The sequence below is a fragment of the Ischnura elegans genome, chromosome 11 (assembly GCF_921293095.1).
Source record: "Ischnura elegans chromosome 11, ioIscEleg1.1, whole genome shotgun sequence".
Lineage (NCBI taxonomy): Eukaryota > Metazoa > Arthropoda > Insecta > Odonata > Coenagrionidae > Ischnura > Ischnura elegans.
Genome location: NC_060256.1, coordinates 100,947,651 through 100,967,855, shown reverse-complemented (window position 1 = coordinate 100,967,855; position 20,205 = coordinate 100,947,651). Strand labels below are relative to the sequence as shown.

Genomic DNA, 20,205 nt, shown 5'->3' with positions numbered 1-20,205 from the left:
CACACACTTTGCTGAAAGCTGAGACGATCTTAACTTTTTTTACAGAGCTCTCCTGCTTATTTACATCTTTAGTGAAATTATTTTTATTCACTTCTAGTGGTTGCTCATTTGAATTTGCCATTAATTCTGGTAATAAGAGTTCATCCTTGGAACCGAGTATGTATTGAGAACTGAGAACCGAAAAAATTTAAGACCTGACTCATCCTTATTAAAAATTATACATAATTACAAAACTAAATTTATTACTCCCACTTTACTTACAGCATATGCACATATTCTTCTATTAACATAAATGAAGTCCACTTGAATTATTGCATCAATTCAAAAACACTTGTAATGCAGTCCACAACATTTAACAAAAGATAAGAAGAAATGATTGAGAAAGTTGATGATGGTTTAAGAGGAACCTGCATTCACTTCACATACTTTTCCATGAACTTTCGATGAAACTCCGACCTCAGGGAATCATTTATGAAGCGCTCCTTCTTTTTCTCTGGTTCTGAGCGAGCACAGTTCTTGAAGACCACATCGTCATCCCATCTTCGTTTCACCTACAATGAAAGAAATTCAATGCTTTCACATGCTTCCTTCCAGAGCCTTTCCAAGTAAAATACATATATGTCACGATAACATTGTCTGGGTAACCTGTAGAAATGAAGTCCTCCATCTCATAATACATAATCACGTTCAATATTTTATATCACAAACTTATGGATAAACTAAATACTACATGATGTTACAGTTGAAATCATGGCTAACAATACGATACCTCCACTGCAAACACGCTCAGCAATCGCCCACCGAATGAAATCCGCTCATCTAGTAGCCCAACAATACGAATCCGCTCAGCTCGCAGTGTCCAGAGCATAACCGCTCATCTCCTATTCTCCAAGCTTGGAGGTGAGTGTTTCTGCTCCGGACACTGTCAGCTGAGCGGATTCATTCTGTTGGGCTAGAGGAGTGGATTTGATTCGTTTGGCGATTGCTGAGCGTTTTTTCAGTGGAGGTATCAAATAGTATAGAGAAGGGATGATTACGTTATGTTTTGCCTATTACATTTTCTCTTAGTCCTCAATAAGTTCTTCCAATACCCTCCTCCCTAAGTATCCCGTCATGCTGACTCTAACTCAACAACCCCTTCGGCTTAGGAGCAGAATATGAGAGGGAGCACATTTTTATTCATCAGTTTTCCTGTAGCAGGCGAAGCAATGCATACAATCAGGCAAAGCAATTACAGGCAGTCCTCGTCATTGGCACACTCGACTTTCGTACAATTCTCAGTTTTGTACTTTCCAAATTAACACATTTTACTTGAATTTCGTAGGCTAAATTCAGACTTTCAAACATTTGTGTGTAATGCTTTGGAATTCCCACCATGTTTACTTCATCCTAACATTCAACTGCTTTATACGGGAGTATGTGCAGACAATACAAACGCATATGATCAAGGGCAGTGTTGATTTTGATCAAGGTGATTTTCCTGAGATAGACACTGCCTGCTATTGGCTCCAATATCAAGAGAAGGAGAAAGCTGTAGTTCAGCCTTCATTGGAGAGATTTTTCGAAAAAGTTGACTAGACGCCATCACACAGCTTTCTATAAAATTAATAAATAAAAGGGCTTCTTTCTTACATTGTCTTTCAATTTGAGTGCTGTTAAATTCATGTACAACATTTACACCTTCTGCAACGATATTGCATGATACAGTGGAACCTCGTTAAAGCGAGTACGGGCTATAGCGACACCCCCGCTATTACGAGAGATAGCCGATGCACCGTCAATTGACACTATAATAAGCGTGTTAAAAAATTCGTTTTTACGAGGCCTTTTTGGGGTTGGCTCTCGCCATAGCAAGGGTTTCACCTTCGGAAAAACTTACATCAAGACTCCTTAATCTCTGTAATTGCTAGCGATCTGTTAGAAATGAAGTTAATGGAGTGCTCAGTCTCAAATTTATGTGGTAAACTGTCGTTCGATAAATAATTTGTTAATTTTGGTGAAAATATTGTGGCATTAGCATTCACAAATGCTTGATCTTCTTTTTTTTCCTCGGGCGGCAGAAAGCTGATGTCAGCATACCCGCAAATCTATGAGTTGATGAATAGAAAGCATTTGATGGCAGACACCATGGCCAAAAAAACACCAAACACGTCTAAGCGAGAAAATAAAAATAAAGGAGTAATATGAGAGTGTCGAAATTAATTTATCTTCCTATTCCCTCTTCACAATTTAAAAAAACAAAAGCACCCAAGGAATGCAGACTATGTAGAGTTATAAGGAACTTTGTTCGGGTGGTTTTGCCCACTCCAATCTGCAGGAACTCCTGAGAAAGGGGCTACGCCTAAGCCTAAAGCGGAGTATTTCAGGGATAGATTGGGAATCGAGAATTTCAAGAGTTCGGAAGGTTGATTATACTAATGCAAAGCACCAAAGCATTATCTCCCCTCATAATTGCTGGTGATGCCTGCGGTGTAAACCCAAAGTCGTGGAAGAAAGGACTCCGATCATAAGTATCTTAAGGAGTATTCCCCGCGTGATATAACATAGACGAAACGGATCTTTTTTTACATCCTACTTCCCGACAAAATCCTTGCAGTACGAGGTATTTCTTGCAATGATGCCTCTAAAGGTATGTAGTGCACCTTAGTGATGATGTAGGATGTATAATGCAATGATACTGAGCGTGAATTGTCTGGATGGACGTATTTATTCTCCGTTGCGGATTCACAAGGGTGAACTATTCACGTCAGTGCTCAGAGTCGTACTGGCACTCTCTTCCGTCACGTGGATAGCCGAGCATCCCCTGGTGGCCGCTGGAAGAACTCACAGAACAACTGACTCTCGTTTGCAGTGCCGTGGTAAACTCGGTGTATTATTTCAAATACCTTGCGAGCGTAACACTCAAAAAGGAACTTTTTTCACAACGGCAATTTTAATCACATCATTTTTCAAGCTTAGCAAACTTTTTACCATAGATAATAAAGATATTACATTATCTGATAGAAAAAGTCTTTCAAGGCAGGAACGTTATACAACCTTCCACCTTTTTCAACTGCAGAAACAAATGCAATACGTTATTTCCCTTCACTGCCGCTGAATGTACAGGAACAATAAACATACACCAATGGAAACATTTGAAGCATTAAATAACCGTGATACAGTTTGATTAGTTAATTTTTGAATTTTCAGTGGAAAATACCAAAATAATAGATTGATTACGTAAATGCACTAATTAAGTGCATTGAAAAATGGCATCGTCGGTTGTACATTGGCATAATGATTGACAAAACAATGCTTTGCATGATTTTTATTCAGTGCGGGTCTTATAAATTGTTTGAATAGTAAGTCGTTGTTTGAGTAAGGAAATTTAGTGATGCAAAAAAACATCACCTTTCGTCTGGATTTATACTTACGTTTATCGGATAGAAATTTATCTGTCGCCACACCACTCCTGTTCCTGTATAACTGTTCGCAACAGGTATATTGGCTATTATTTGCTCCACCTCCGGTAAAGCGACAATTTGCTATAGCGAGTGTTTATTGGTGCACCGTGGGGTGTCATTTTATCGAGGTTGCACTGTATATCTTCCAAATTCCATATGCCTTTTGCCTTTTTCAACTAACATGCGAAATATACGAGATACCTAGTTACGCTGTGACGAGATGCCACCAGCCAAGGAAAACGAGGCGTAAAAATTTAAAAGTATCAAGAGTAAGGATTCAACAATTGCATTTTGTTATGCTCCTTGAAATCTCTTTTTATTCAGAATGGATATCATAAGTGGAATGTCAAATTGAACTCCGAGAGGAAGTTTCACTTGGTACCCGCAACAGAATTCTTGTTTTTTTTAAACTTTTATTTACATTTTCTGTGTAATTTCGAGAGACATTACATAATGTGAGGATTTTTATTAATTTATTACAAAAAATAGTTAGTAAAAATAAAATCTGCGCAGAAAATAAGGTTTTAGTATGTATATTTCGCTCTTTTGGATTGTAACCCCTGATTAGTATGAAACTCAATGGTTCGACTTCCGTACACATTTTCGGGAACGCATTGTGTATGGAAGTCAGGGACTGGCTCTTGCAGAAAAATTCTGATCACTAAGCTCCTGAAATTTACTCATCACTAAGAAATATACCTAAATTAACTACATATTAATATAATATATAATAATAATATAGCATGTACTCTAATATAAAATATAGCTTACTTAGTATTTAAATACGGTAGGCTCTTGACCCTGTACCTATTTTAGACATGATAACAAGTGGGATGGAAGGAACGTCATATTCCAGCAAGTCTATCTAGTATTAAGTGCAAGGTGGAGCAGGGAAAGGAACTAGCCTCGATGTTAGTTACTCAATTAACTGCCAGTGGATCAGTCTGGGGTGAGCTCTACCCTCACTTTGTATGGTACATACTATCATTTTGCCAGTTTTTTATGATGGTCACCAAATTTAGGATTTTTCACTTTCTTAACATACGGGACATGCACAAGGGGCTATGAAAACTAAATACATATAAATGAGGTGCTCATTTTGATCAGTGATGGTAACTCAATTGCTATGGGAGCGATAATGTATGCAATTTTTTGCAACAAGACTTTGGAAGTGTTCTTTTCGTAAACTCCATGCCCCAACCGATCATAAAACCCAACCTGCTCCACCATTATCTGACCCAATCACAAGAAGAATGGAAAGAATGGAGACTGCAGCAAATGAGACAGCCATCCCCAATCAAGATAAATATGGTACCTATCACATTTTAACAGTTGTTTCGTCCACATCTAGAATTGCTTGTAATGGGAGAATTCAAGGTGAGCGAGCGCTCAGAGCAGTACCACAACAGCCGTGGAATTTCCCCCAAAATGAGACTGCTATGCAGCAGCTCAGTCACTTCTCAGAGCAGTCTTTTTGGCTGCCTGAGCACTCGTCGCAGATTTACGAGAGAGCAAATATATATTAGCTCTAGATGGCCAATGGCGTTTTGCTAGATGATTCAAAAGTCACTACCTACCACCCACTCAACCTTTTCCATTCACAGACGCTGAAAATATGCTACGTAATAGTCCTCACCTGTGGTGAGCACTCACTCCCCCTGCCATGCACCCAAAGTAATATACATAAGTGGTTGATCGTTAATTTGAATGGTTAAGGCTTCTTAACCTTGACATAATTAATGGCAGATATTTATGCAAAAAAATTGCAGAATCACAATGCAGAATAGAAACAAAAAACAAATAACTCTACAATATCTCTATTATAGTATATGCATCTTAATATGGCTTAAAATGTTTTTTAACGTTGTTTATTACAAATATGTATTTCTATTTATATAATATCGCTAATACTGACTGTCCACATCTTCTTCAATGTCATAATAATGTACAAAAGCCCTAAAGAAAAAGAACAGCATGTTCGAAACATTGACAAACTATAGCATTTCATTTATAGATTCACACCTCAAGGGATCTATATCTGCTATTAATCCTAATCTTGGTGACCTTTGAATAAAAATGGGAGAAATGATAAGACCCTAATAAAACTGGGAACAGTGCTCCAACAGTGATACCAATGAAAACCCAAGGGGGGTTCTTAGAAGGATACAACACACCACAAGAGGGACCCAAGAATACAACTGATACGCCAGGGAGGGGAGTGGAATGGGAAGGAAAAAGAATTGAGGCACTCGACAATGCCTCTAGGGTGGAAATAGGAATGGAAGGGTGGGATGGGGAATACCCTCGCTGCTATGAAAGCGACCAGGGCCCACTACTAGCAAAACCATACTTCATTGTGCCAACGATTTTGGAAGATTTTACAGTGAGTCCTCGTTTAACGTCACTTACCGTTCCTGAAAAATGTGACGATAAACGAAATGACGTTAATCGAAACATAATATCCCATAAGAAACAATGTAAAAAGTGAATATCGGCTCCTGGACCTCACAATTACTATGCGAAAAATTTTTAGCGCATCATATCTGGGGCATTTTTTACGATGGGAATGCCAAACTATGGCATTAATACGAGTTCCTGTCTCCATCGACGACAATAGCAGCACTGACGTAAATCCTTCTCCATTTTTGTATCTTCCCGCATTTGCTTTTCGGCTTCGCTATGGTGGTCGCCCGGGCGAGCGTCGCCTGGGCATCATCATCGCTGAAACATCGTCGAAGTTACAGGAACCAAAATTATTGTGAACACAGTGAAAAAAGTGATGACAAAAACTCTGAGTTCTACACGGAAAAATGCCCCGAAATCACTTTTAGGTTCCTGAAGACCTTTATGTCAAGTAAAACCTTGCGCACCTACCTAAGAATTCATTTTGCAGAAAATTTGCTGAAACCGTAATCACAAGTAACAATAAACACACCGTTTTACACTTTGTTTAGACTGACTGTATTACCGCCCACAAAATGAACAACCTGCAACGCCCGCCGCTTTGCGTTTTTCCTCGCACGAAATTCAAAAGCCTCGACGTTATCACGAAGCGAAGGTGCCATAAACAAATGACGATCTCAAAATTTTTGTGGCGTGATTGCGAAATGACGTTAAACGGGGTGACGTAGAACGAGGACTCAGTGTACTATAAATAAGTAAAATTTAAAGATCAAATCATTGGAGAGCCCAAAGACAATAGAAGTAGCAGACATTGGACTTGTGTGTGGATCTCACCTTGAGGTCCGGCTTGGATGCCTGGGGAGCGTAGTGGTGGAGCAGAGGGTTGCCACTCAGAATGTTCTCCATGCGAATGCGCTCCTCCTCCTGCCTCCGCTCCACCTCACGCCGCGCCTGCTCCGCCGCTCTCTCCTTCTTGATGCGCTGCAGCTCCGCAAGAAGCGCAGCTGTGTCCTCCTCATCGCCTCCGTCATCATCGTCATCTGCTGAGTCGTCTCCGTCGAGGGGGTCGTCTGCATCCAGACTGGCAGCCGGCACCTGGTCAGGCCTTGGGCGACGCGCCACGCTACCACTGCTTGTTGTTCTGCGTCCAGCACCAAGCGCAAGAAAAATTAACTCACTTCATGGTTTTATGCCCTTTCACAAAAAATACTATGATAGAAAAGACACTGCATAGCTATATACTTAAACATCATCATTTAGGATATGCGCTTACTTTCAGCTATTTCTTCTCAATAGGTTTTTGTCTCGAAAATCAGCCTGAATTTTTGCAAAATTTTATCCTTTTCGCGCCGAGCTCCTTCCCGGGAAGTTTCTTTTGGCTCTACGAAGGGTTTGAGATTTTCTTTTTCGCCCCATACGGAGTTTTTTTTCGGCTTGGGACTGACCAGGTAGTCGCTTCCTCCCCTAAATGACCTTTCCTAGCGGGTTCCTCGGCAACTGGGCAAATATAATCCTCGACCCTTTTCCCAGTAGGCAGCCCATCCCGGTGTACTTTTGCGGTCAGTTTTTTGTTGCCAGTGCAATTTTAATTTTTTAAATTGTTATTGTTGCACTAAATGTCAGTTCATCAATGTATTCCTTTCATTTTGCAATGCCTGTAGAACTTTTAAACGAAGTTCTACGGTTATTTTTAGGGTTTTCAGCAAAACGGCACTATATCATAGCCAAATGAGCTTTTCCGAGAAGATTGAGGTTATCATCATCCACGTACATATTTCAGTAGGAGAATACTTACACCAATGAGAGTACTTACAATATGAGAGTAATTACCTGGGTAGAGCAGTTCTTATTCCTGCAATGGTATGGAATGCTTCTCACAACATGTCTACGTAAAACATTCCCTATTGGTACATTGAATTTACGAATTTTTAGGATATGCATTAATCAGTATTTATAGCGAAATTCGTTTATATTACTTTGTACTCAAAGTTTGGTAAGAGGTTATTAAAAATAGTTGCTGTAATTTTGGCTCACGACAAAGAACTGAGAGAATAAAATTTTATTACATTACAAGGGCTTTTTTTCATATAAGTTAAATTGGATATTCTATCGAATTTCACCGCAAATGTACACTTAGAATGTAGCTAACAGAGTAACGTATATTTTTAGATGTAAATCATTACAATATCGCTCCTATAAACTTGCTAGTAAGTTATAAAAATATCAATTAAACATCTAACCTTAGTGTCTCAAATAATTATTCTAGGTGATGATCAACTCCGTTAATATGAACGCTAGAATTCCATTTAAAATTTTGAACCAATCAGCAGAACATACAGAATGTAATAACTCGCATTGATTTTCAAAAAATGCAACATTTACGTTTTTAGTTATTCCACCTTATAATCAAATAATTGACCATGGGCAACTTCCTTGAGTGGGACACTGAGAGCCGGAATGGGCCGAGGTAATCCCCACACGGACAATAGGAAAGGGTCAGACCTCTCGCGCCGAGGGACCTAATGGCGGTTGGGACCCACTTGGCATGCTTGACCGCGAAACCGTGAAAACACGGCCTTTGGCCTTTTGCTTCGAAAAATTCAAGCCGTGAAAAGCCGGCCTTCCTTCTTTAGCATCAGAAAATTCAGGCCGTGAAATCATGCCCTGCGTAGGGAAGAGGTTAAACTATAGCCCTCCGGCGGCAGCTGTTAACAAAATCTGATTTAGAAAGAATTTTGGATTCGAGACCCTGATATACGTTTGCAACTTTTCTGCTTTTGAGCCAAGATACCAAAAAAAAGTCATTTTTCGGCTCACCCTAATAGGGAAGGAGGCTAAAGCAGCTTTTGCACAACTGGCAATAGAGTGGTGGTTCAACCAAATCAGGAAAAAGACCAAAATAAGAATTTTTGAAATCAATGTCAAATATATTCTCATCTAGGCCAGACATGGGATGTTATAAAAACGATAACTAAAAGCAGCAAGTTTTCATAAATTTTTACTCAGAATTTTCAACATACATTGGTAAGGTAATAAATAGGCAAAAACAAGGGAAGAAGGCAAGAGCTGGAGAGAGATAAAGCAGATGGCCCAGAATTGTGCCCAGTGGAGATAGTGTGTAGCAGCCTTACATCCCCCAATAGAATAAAGGAATTAAGTTAGCCAACTGTCCCATTCCAGCACCCCTGTTTCGCTCCACGACACCAGTAAACTTGTATTAAGAGGGGGGATGGGGTTAGGGCATAAAGAAAATGTGTAATCAGTCCCAATACCTCTGGCAGATGTTTGGAAACCTATAATAAAACATTGTCAATTGTAAGAAAGATTTGTCATTTTTGACACCTTTTCTGCACTAAAAAAGACAAAATTTCTTACATTAACTATAATTTCCATCCTTCCCCAACTGAGCGGCTGTACTAAAATTTCCCTGATTACAAGTGTTTTCATGAAACCAAAGTTGGACCAAAAATCACATGTACCAAAATTTTTATTTCACCAGCTTAAAAAACAATGTTTAAATTTATAGATAAATAACTAAAAGTCACTTCAGTTACTATGCATCCAAGCTCAGAAGCATTGTGATTGAAAAGTCTACCACCAAGGTCAAATTAATAAGCTTAATCTGCCTATGATAACACAACATACAAATATTCCATAAAAAAAGGTTAAATCAGAGTGGCACTCATTATAAAAGCCAGTCAATTAAAAAAAAAACTACAGATTCACCTTCAAAGCAAAAGTTAGCAAAAAAATCTAGGTCTTCATTTGCTTTCTTTTGTACATATAATAATTAAAATGAAGACAATTGGAAGGAAAATGGAAAGTCTATTCTCCTGTGACGCACAATTTGCCAGTTTCCATATTTTGTAAGCAGTGTAAAAACATTAAATCACTGAATTTTATTGAGGAAAAAAAATTAAGGTCATCAATTGAGATTTGCTACAAATGAAAAAGGCACCAGTGAGAGAAGAGAGAACCAGTGAGGGTCATTCCATGTCAGTTCATCCAGGCATGACACCCACCGTCTCGGATTTTGATGAAACTTGCCAATTTTCATCCTTCCATGCAGGAATGAAACAGTGTAAAATATTTCTTGGCTATCTCTAATAGTTTTTTTTTCACGACCATTTGAAGTTTGGGTGAAACTGCAGTTTTTCAATGAATGCGGTCTCCAGAGGCACTTGTACCTCCAGAGGGAAATAATTTGTCTCAGCCATAGTTTTCATCAGATTCTTATGAAAATTTGCAGGTTTACTATAGAAGTCATGAGGATTCCAAAACCTAATTGAAAAATATCCTAAGGAATATTGGAAATTCTCTAAACTCATATGTTTCATATGATTTTAGAAAATTTTGCGCCAAAAACATGGTTCTATAAAACATCAAATTTTGACCTGAGGCAATATCTGAATCAAGCTAAATTAATTTTCCTGATATCCCTTAAGGTATGACCCACCACCTGTAAAAATAAAATTCATGGCTTTGTGCTTGCATTGTTGTTAAAAAAAATTTATGCAAAAAATCCCTTTACACGACTCTGGTAGTCAGTGTTGGGTCCTCCTTCAAGTGTGATGAAATGCTTGCGTTAACTGTTTTCTATATCTAAGAAAATATTTACAACATATATCTAGTGCATAATACATCCAAAAATTAAAACATTTTTTTATGTGCAGGTTGTTTTTCTCCCCATAAGAAAAATATATTTTTGAACTAGAATATTTTAAGGAATTCATAGGTCTTACCCATCATTGCTGGGGATAACTTAATTGTTGCTATATAAAACACATCAAAATACAGGATGCATGTCAATGCAAGTCACCTTTCTCCATTTTGTATTGACAAAAAACTTCACGAATGTTTTTTACCTCATTAATGTTGTTCTACTTTGAACAAAAAGGTTTTCAAAGTACTGGATAAAGATTTCCTTCCAGAGCATGATTCAGAAGTTCTTGATAAAGCGAGTGATATGGATGTGCTAGTTGGGTTACTAAAAGAAAAACTGGTGACAGCAGGCAGTCAGCGAGAGATAATTCAGCTACTAACACTAGCTCCGACTTCGTGGAGTAGGAAAAAAGTAGCCACCGAAACTAATGTTAGTGAATATACAATTCAGCATGCTAGGGAATTCTAAGAATGAAAGGCATCATAGCCATACCAGATCCAAGGAGGGGGAAAAACATAGAACAAACTGCAGTGGACTTAGTTCAGTTAATTTAATAAAATTACGAGTATTCACGCCTTATGCCAGGAATGAATGATAAGGTGAGTGTGTCCAAAAATGTCCGCAAGCAAAAGAGGTTACTTCTAAGTAACCTAAATGATCTGTATGCAGCTTTTTAATTTGAATTCCCACATGTAAAAATAGGGTTTTCAAAATTCTGTCTGGTGCGACCTAAATGGTGCGTGTTGGCAGGCTCCTCTGGAACCCATTCTGTGCGTGTCTGTGCTATCCATCAGAATGCATCACTTCTTCTCCATGCATGCTCCGTAGAGGAGACCTACAATGAGCTATTTAACTATTTGGTATGTTCCAAAGATAACAGGGATTGCATGTTACGGCACTGTTCAGAATGTATGTCCGACAAACGACTGAAGGAACATCTGAAAAGTAAATTTGAGGAATGGGACCCTGAAGATGAAGTAACATACAGTGCATGGGTGACAACAGATCGGACCCAATAAATTAGGTTAACAGTGACTCTGGATGAATACATCAATAGTCTGGTGAACAATCTGGAAAAACTTCTCCAACATTCCTTCATAAACAAATCCCAGGCGAGACACCTAAAAGAACTAAAAAATAACCTACAGCCAGATGAAGCCATTGTTTTGTTGGATTTCAGCGAAAACTACCATTATGTAGGTAATACAAGATGAGGTTCAGGGTCATCACTGGAATCAGGATGGTTGTTCCCTACATGCAGCAGTAATTTATACTCGTGGACAGCTGAAGAAAGATCTGTGTGTCAAGTTTGTGTGTATTTTCTGACGATCTAGAACATGATGTAGCTTTCGTATTTGAAATGCAAAAAATAGTCACTCAGTTTTTAAAGGAAAATTTCCTTGAAGTAAAGAAAGTGCAATATGTATTTTGGTAATGGTTGTGCTGGCCAATATAAGAACTGTAAAAACTTTATAAACCTGTGCCATCATCACCTGGACTTTGACTTGCATGCTTCTTGGTCATTTTTTCAACTAGTCATGGGAAATCTCCATGTGATGGGATAGGTGGAACAGTTAAGTGCATTCTTACAAGAGAAAGCCTTCAGCGGGATCTGGATAACACAATGACTTCCATTGAAAATGAGTTCTGCAAGTACAAAGTGGATAAAATTTCATTTTAAGTTAAAAAAAAAACTATTATCAATGATTCGGCAACAATTAGAAACTCGCTGGTGCCATGCAAAAACAATCCCGGTCACTTGTAGCTACCATTCTTTTATACCTATTTCAAATAACATCATTGCGACAAAAAAATTAGCTTTGATACCACATACAGTTCTGTCCACAATTTCTTGATAAAGCCAAGTTGGGAAGAAATTTTGACAAAAACTTGTACTAATTCTTTTGTGGCCTGCTAGTATGACAATCACTGGTTTTTTGGGCTACTTATTTCAAAGGATGTTGATCTATGTGATATAAAAGTGAAATTCTTTATCATTTGACTGGCCAAAAGAGAAAGAAGATATTTTCAATGTTCCTGTAAATAATGTCATTTGTTATCTGGAAACTCCTACCACAAGAGGCTTCGGATGAATGTATTACTTCTAATAATACATTAATACAAACATTGAACGTGTGAACCAACGGCTGTTGGATTTAAAAGGAAAACTTGGAAATACCACTACTGGGAAAAAAATGTAACTCTAGTGTAACTGAAATATTAGCTTTCTCAGAGATAGGCCTCAGTGAAGACCTTGGATACTATGCTATTTAACTACAAACTGATGCACAGACATAAGTGACTATATATTGTGATTGTTCATTTATAAGTTGTGCAACATTAACCCATTAGTGCCCATTGGCAACCTGAGTTGCCAAAATTTTTTCTCGTTTTTGAAAATTATTTTCTCCAGCAATATTCGTCGCACGTTCCCAATTCTTTCTTCTCTATGCTCCCTACCCTCTTTTTTGTTCAGCAAGGTCAAAATTTTACCCTGCCATAAAAGCTTACGGTATCTACGAGGGAGAGACTGCGAAGGGTACACAAGTGGTCATTTCGGAGGTTGACATTGTAGTGTTCATACGTGCTTCTCGTGATACATTGTGCATATTTCTCAACGCTGTTGTGGTTTGCGCATACGTAATATATGTGTGATGCCACTGTGAAAAAATATCAGTGTTTGGGTATTGCGCTTGTGATTTATACACTGTGGAACTTTGCTGGCAACTGAAGTTGCCACTGGGCATTCGTCGTGTCTCTTGGTGGGTAGTGTGATTTCGCCGGTGAGATTTTTTTCTGTCGACAAATATTGAAATGTAAGTACCACAATGTCTCATGATGACTTTTAATGGGATAATATTACTTCATACGGTCATTTTTAATTTTTTTCTAATTACCACACCAGGTCTTCTCAGACGTATTCGGTGAATGAGCTCATTGACTTGCTGGAATCCTCGGACAAAGATTTGGGGCAAAAGACAATTTTATTTATGCCACCTATGGAAGGACCTGATGTTGTCACCGATGAAGATTCCGATGTGTCAGATGGGGAGGTGACAGGCGATCCGACGCATCTTCCACGGGTGATTTTGGCTAATGCGGCGGTCACGGAAGATTCAAATGATCTAGACGAAAAAGGCAATGACCCATCTACTTCATTCGATACGCCCAAGTGCCCTAAACGACGTAGGAAAACTGATCGCACAGTCTTTGAAGAGAGCCCTTGGAAGTACAATCCAAAGAAGGTACACTTTCATTTCCCTCCTCTTCTCCCAATGCTGGGGCCCACTTCAGAAGACTTCTTCGGTCAGTCAGTGAAGAGTGCTTTTGATTGCTTTTCCGTGTTCTTTATCCCTGATATTTTCGACCTGTTGTTACAACAATCTTGTATTTATGCAGGTTCGAAGGGTTTGCATAATTATGATGTCAGTCGAGAGGAGATGTACTGCGTAGTGGGTATTTTGCTTTTGTCGGGTTACCATACGTTACCCAATAAAAGACTATATTGGAGTAAAGACAGTGATTGTGGGGTAGAAATTGTTCAAAATGCCATGGCCAGAAATAGATTTGAAATGATTCTCAAGTTCCTACACCTAGCTGACAATAGCATGATAGATGGGTCCGACCGTCTGTTCAAAATTCGGCCTTATTTTGAACTTCTAAACAAAAACTTCAAAGCAATACTTCCAGGAGACAGATGCTCTGTTGATGAGACTATGATACCTTATTACGGCAGGCACGGATCGAAACAGTTCATCCGTGGAAAACCTATTCGGTTCGGATTCAAATTATGGACTATAGCTGATCCCTCTGGATATGTTTTTCATGCAGAGCCTTATGCTGGATCTCATACACGCCTTCCGAAAACGAACCTAGGTCAGGGAGCGGATGTTGTCCTGGGCTTGTGCGAAAAAATTGCTATACGGCAGGGCACAAAACTGCATTTTGATAATTTTTTCACTTCCGAAAAGCTCCTTACATGCTTATCAGAAAAAGGCTTAGGAGGAACAGGAACTCTTCGAGAAAATAGGGTGAAAAAAATACAGTGAAACCTCGATATAACGACACCCCACGGTGCACTAATAAACACTCGCTATAGCGAATTGTCGCTTTACCGGAGGTGGAGCAAATAATAGCCAATATACCTGTTGCGAACAGATATACAGGAACAGGAGTGGTGCGGCGACAGATAAACATCTATCCGATAAACGTAAGCATAAATCCAGACGAAAGGCGATGTTTTTTTGCATCACTAAATTTCCTTACTCAAATAACGACTAACTATTCAAACAATTTATAAGCGCCGCACTGAATAAAAATCATGCAAAGCATTGTTTCGTCAATCATTATATTTATCGAACGGCAGTTTACCACATAAATTTGAGACTGAGCACTCCATTAACTTCATTTCTAGCAGATCGCTAGCAATTACAGAGGTTAAGGAGTCTTCATGAAAGTCTTCCGGCGGTGAAACCCTTGCTATGGCGAGAGCCAACACCGAAAGGGTCTCGTGAAAACGAATTCTTTAACACGCTTATTATAGGGTAAATTGACGGTGCATCGGCTATCTCTCGTAATAGCGGGGGTGTCGCTATAGCCCGTACTCGCTTTAACGAGGTTCCACTGTATATCAACTGACTGAAAATAAATCTTTTCAGTAAAAAGAAGAGGGGTGATTTTGAATATACATCGAATGGTACATTGCTAATAGCAAGGTGGAATGACAATGCTGTGGTCACTGCAATGACTAACTGCATTTCTGAAATAGGCACAAAGCAGGTGAAAAGATATTCTTCCATTGAAAAGAAGAGAATATCTCTTCCAATGCCAACCATTATCTCCGAGTATAATGAGAATATGGGTGGCGTGGACTTGCACGATCAATTTGTTGCGAAGTATCGCACAAATATAAGGACCAAAAAGTGGTGGTGGGCATTTTTTGCTTGGGGACTTGATGCATCGTGCACTCAGGGATGGCTGCTATACAGAAAATTGGGGCACAATATACCCCTTCTACAGTTTCGAAGGGAAATAGTTACATACATATTGGGGCATTATGGCGGCAAGGAAAGACAGTCGCATTCACGTGGTCCAATGGAAGACCTTCGCAGTGACAAAACTGACCACATCATTGTTCGAGGTGAAACAAAGTATAGAAGGTGCAAGGTGTGTGGTAACCGTACAATATACATGTGTAAAAAATGCCAGAGTGCCCTCCATCCGGAGTGTTTCGAGGCATTTCATTGATGAGATTGGCCAATAAAAACAATGTAATAATTCCTGTGACTTGAAGTAAAAATAAAATACTTTGTATGAAAGTCAGTAGGTACTGTCTCATTTTCATTAAATATTCATTAATCACCCTATTTTAAAACTTTTCACCTGTAATTTTCCATTATTTATGTATTATAGCATGATGTATCAGGGTAAACGAAAATACACGGCCACTGCCCAGTGGCAACTTTAGTTGCCAGCATAAAAAACAGTGTTCCACGAGCATATTATTTTTTAAATTATTTTTCCCTAAACAAGGTACCTATGGAGAGACACATACTAAAATTTAGTGAAAATTGTAAAAAAAAATTTTCATTGGGCATTAATGGGGTAATGAAGTAAAATACATTCCTGAAGTTTTTTGTCAATACAAAATGGAGAAAGTTAACTTGTATTGATATGCATCCTGTATTTTGATGTGTTTTATATAGCAACAATCAAGTTTTCCCCAGCAATGATGGGTAAGTGCTATGAATTCCTTAAAATATTCTATTTCAAAAATATATTTTTCCTATCGGGAGAAAAACAACCTGCACATGAAAAATATTTCAATTTTTGAACGTATTATGTACTACATTCATGTTGTAAATATTTGCTTAGATATAGAAAACAGTTAACACAAGCATTTCATCACACTTGAAGGAGGACCCAACACTGACTACCAGAGTCGTGTAAAGGGATTTTTTGCATAAATTTTTTTTAACAACAATGCAAGCACAAAGCCATGAATTTTATTTTTACAGGTGGTGGGTCATACCTTAAGGGATATCAGGAAAATTAATTTAGCTTGATTCAGATATTGCCTCAGGTCAAAATTTGATGTTTTATAGAACCATGTTTTTGGCGCAAAATTTTCTAAAATCATATGAAACATATGAGTTTAGAGAATTTCCAATATTCCTTAGGATATTTTTCAATTAGGTTTTGGAATCCTCATGACTTCTATAGTAAACCTGCAAATTTTCATAAGAATCTGATGAAAACTATGGCTGAGACAAATTATTTCCCTCTGGAGGTACAAGTGCCTCTGGAGACCGCATTCATTGAAAAACTGCAGTTTCACCCAAACTTCAAATGGTCGTGAAAAAAAAACTATTAGAGATAGCCAAGAAATATTTTACACTGTTTCATTCCTGCATGGAAGGATGAAAATTGGCAAGTTTCATCAAAATCCGAGTCGGTGGGTGTCATGCCTGGATGAACTGACATGGAATGACCCGTGAGTGAAAGTTAATCTGCCTCCTGCAGTTTAAAAATTCCAAACATCCCACATCTTAGTTACCATTTCAAAATTGCACTGACTCATGAATTTAAAGGAAAAAAGTAGATTGAAAATATGCTAGGGATCACAAACTTGTGCACAGCATCAATAACATTATCATAAGCATGTGCACAGCTTCTACTCAGAGTTGGTTTCAGGGTAATGGTAGCTGCTGGATGTGGAATCACATTTAGATGTGGCTCTAACATCAAACACCTAGGAGTGGGATTGTTCTCCGTGGGAAATTGGACGGTTAATGTAAATGCTGCAGCCATTTCCAGCCAAAAGGAAGGCCTTGAGGGTGCTACGGGGCGACATGTGCACTGAGGGCGAAGAGACTCAAGGAGTTTTGCACCAGGTATTTCATGTTAAACATATATTTGTTGAGCGTGTGAATTAAAGTGTTCAAAAAGAATGTCTCACTTTTTCCTCTTCCATGCCTTTCCTGAACCCAGCCCTTTTTATTTAAGCTTAGTGCTAACAGTATAATGAAATGTAAAAAACTTGATAATTCCACAAATTTTTATCATAGTACAATCTATGTTTTGACATGGCACTTCGAAACCTAGGACATATTATACAATACAATATTACCTTTGTATGTAATTACAAAGTTTTGTTTCCTTTTCATCATGTTAAGTCAAGCCTGAGACAACGAATTATGATGGATTTTTACAAGAGAATATTGCAGATTTTTATCTTACATAGGGTTAACTACAGAGCTAAAATGTACAAAATAATAATATTTATTATTCCATACTTATGTGCATTAAGGTAATTGTTTCCATTCAGGGAATTAAGGCAATACGCCAATCATTGGGCTAACTTCACCATTTTTAAATGCTAAAAATAAAATAAAAACATAGCACCAAAAATACTCATTATTGAAAGAAAAAAAACTTAAATGAATTTTCCACATGCAAATAAATTAAAATAAAATAAAAGAAACAATATACAGACCCTTTACAATAACTAATTGTAAACATCAGAAAAAGTTATTATATCTATGTTTATCAACCCAATGTACTGACCAAAACAATTCGTTTCTTTTATTGTATTACGTATGATATTATAAAATGTTGGTCCTCCTTTTTTTACTTCGTTAAATTAGGTTTGAGCATGGGATCCATTGACCCCTACTCAATAAAACCTATTAAATTTGATACTTCACCGAAATGATTTCCGTATGTACCCATAATCGGAAATGATGATTATAATTAAGATGAAAATGGGTTAATTTGATCGTGAAGATACTTCAGTTTATAAATGCATTCCTTTAAAATTATTGCTGTTTAATGCAATAACGAAAATGAGCCATGCAAACATTTGGTTCATTATAAAAGATAGTTCAGATCTACGAAAAAAGTAACACTAAAATATTTTATAATTAAAATCCATACATACGTTGCAGTTTCTCTCAGCTCAGGTACACGTTTACCATCCCTTGCCGTTCCCTTCTCACGATCCTCGAGCTCTTTACGAAAATCTCGGCTTCGAAGCTCCTCAGTCGTGCCCTGCCCATATTCCCTATTGAAAATAAGATAATGATGTACTAGGTAAAGGAAAATAAAAGTGAGAGACTAAGTGTTAATACTTGAACACATACCTAAATTTCAACTTGGTATGAGATGGTAAATCTCTGCTTGAGTACTGTTTTGAGATGGCACTTAAATCTTTCTCACTTCTACCCTGTCCACCTCTTGCGGGGTCGAACGTTGGCCTCGCAGCGGTCGTCATCTTGTATGAATTTAGAAATCAACACAGATTCAACGTCAATTTCAATTTACAGGTGAAATGTTTCCAAAACACAGGGGAAGATTTCGTTGTTTCATATGACGTCCAATAACAACAAAGACGAAAGAAGCGAAATTGTTGATCACTTCCGACCAATCGGAACTATCGAGCTATCGATACACTCGAATCCCAAAGCCCGCGGAGTATAAATGTGAAAAATGCATATAACTCATCTTTTACCCATTAAACAGTAGATTAATAAGTATTTCTAGCATCAAGTTAGCTCAGATGCTTTATTTTTTAACCCATTAATGCCCAGACGTATCTTTAGATACGCCACACTTTAAAAATTCCTAAATACTCTGTGGTTTGTTGTTAATGCGATTTCTTTACGTAATATGACAGAATAAAGTCTTCAAATGGTATACAAGTGATTTAGATTATTTAAGCCAATATTTGAAATTGTTATGCTTACTTACACATGGCTGGTCATGAACTACTCAGAAATCGCTACGCTATGGTCATGTGAAAATTAAATTTTCACATAAACCATTGAGTTATCTGAATCCATTTTTTACCTGTTTTATTTTAAATGTATAAGGAATATTATCTTTTTAAAGAGATTCATTTTTCTTTCAAGCTCATCACAAAACTAATCAGTAAAGTTTTGACGTATCTAAAGATACGTCTGGGCACTTGTGGCACTAAAAATTCAAGTTTTGACTTATAGGTATGTTTATTCTATTTATTGATTAGATGAATAAGTAAAAATTTTATAAACCTAATAGGGAAATTGCATACTTTTTATAAACAGTATGCTGATATACTACAGTAAACACTTAGTACCGCAATATACTTTTTTCCGCTTAAAATTCAGTTTATACCCTAGAAAATGACTCCCAAAAGTCGCCCGAGTTTCGCGGGCTAAAAAATACCGCCCCCACTAATCTTTGGCTGTGACGTCATAGTTCAGTACGAGTCCAAGATCCAAGCCCAGTAAGCAGGTTTGGAAGAGCCACGTTGCGTTTAAAGGAGAACGTGGGTGAAATAAGGAAAAATTACAAGTGGTGCATTGTTCCTCTGTGCAATAACACCCCAGAAAAAATTTTCGTCTGCATTCCCACGGAGGAAATTAGAAGAAAAGCCTCGATGCAAGCCGTCTGTCGGGATGAGCGTTACGGAAAAATAAGAGTAAAATAAACGGAATGATGAACCCGTGTGCTATGTGAGCGAAGATAACTTTAATATAAATAATATTTCCATATTTCATTGACTGAATAACTTGAAACTGAGATTTTTTGATAATTCGGCCGCCCTAGAATAAAAACTCTACTTCACAACAAAAATCGAGATAGGTGTTTCTCGATGGTTACGATGGACTCAAATTATTAAGGCACTTGTTCAATTTCAGTTACGGAAGGACATAG

At 37.9% G+C, this 20,205-nt stretch overlaps 1 protein-coding gene across 1 annotated transcript; it reads right to left on the bottom strand.

The window, feature by feature from the left end:
* Positions 1–222: 222 nt before the first annotated feature.
* On the bottom strand, positions 223–18,911 carry LOC124168124 (protein CWC15 homolog). The gene is made up of 4 exons (XM_046546247.1): positions 18,651–18,911; positions 18,449–18,571; positions 6,681–6,987; positions 223–551 (listed from the first exon to the last, which is right to left on the bottom strand). The coding sequence occupies exons 1-4, from the start codon at positions 18,779–18,781 to the stop codon at positions 414–416; spliced, it is 699 nt and encodes a 232-aa protein (XP_046402203.1). The 5' UTR covers positions 18,782–18,911; the 3' UTR covers positions 223–413.
* Between the last annotated feature and the right edge of the window lie 1,294 nt (positions 18,912–20,205).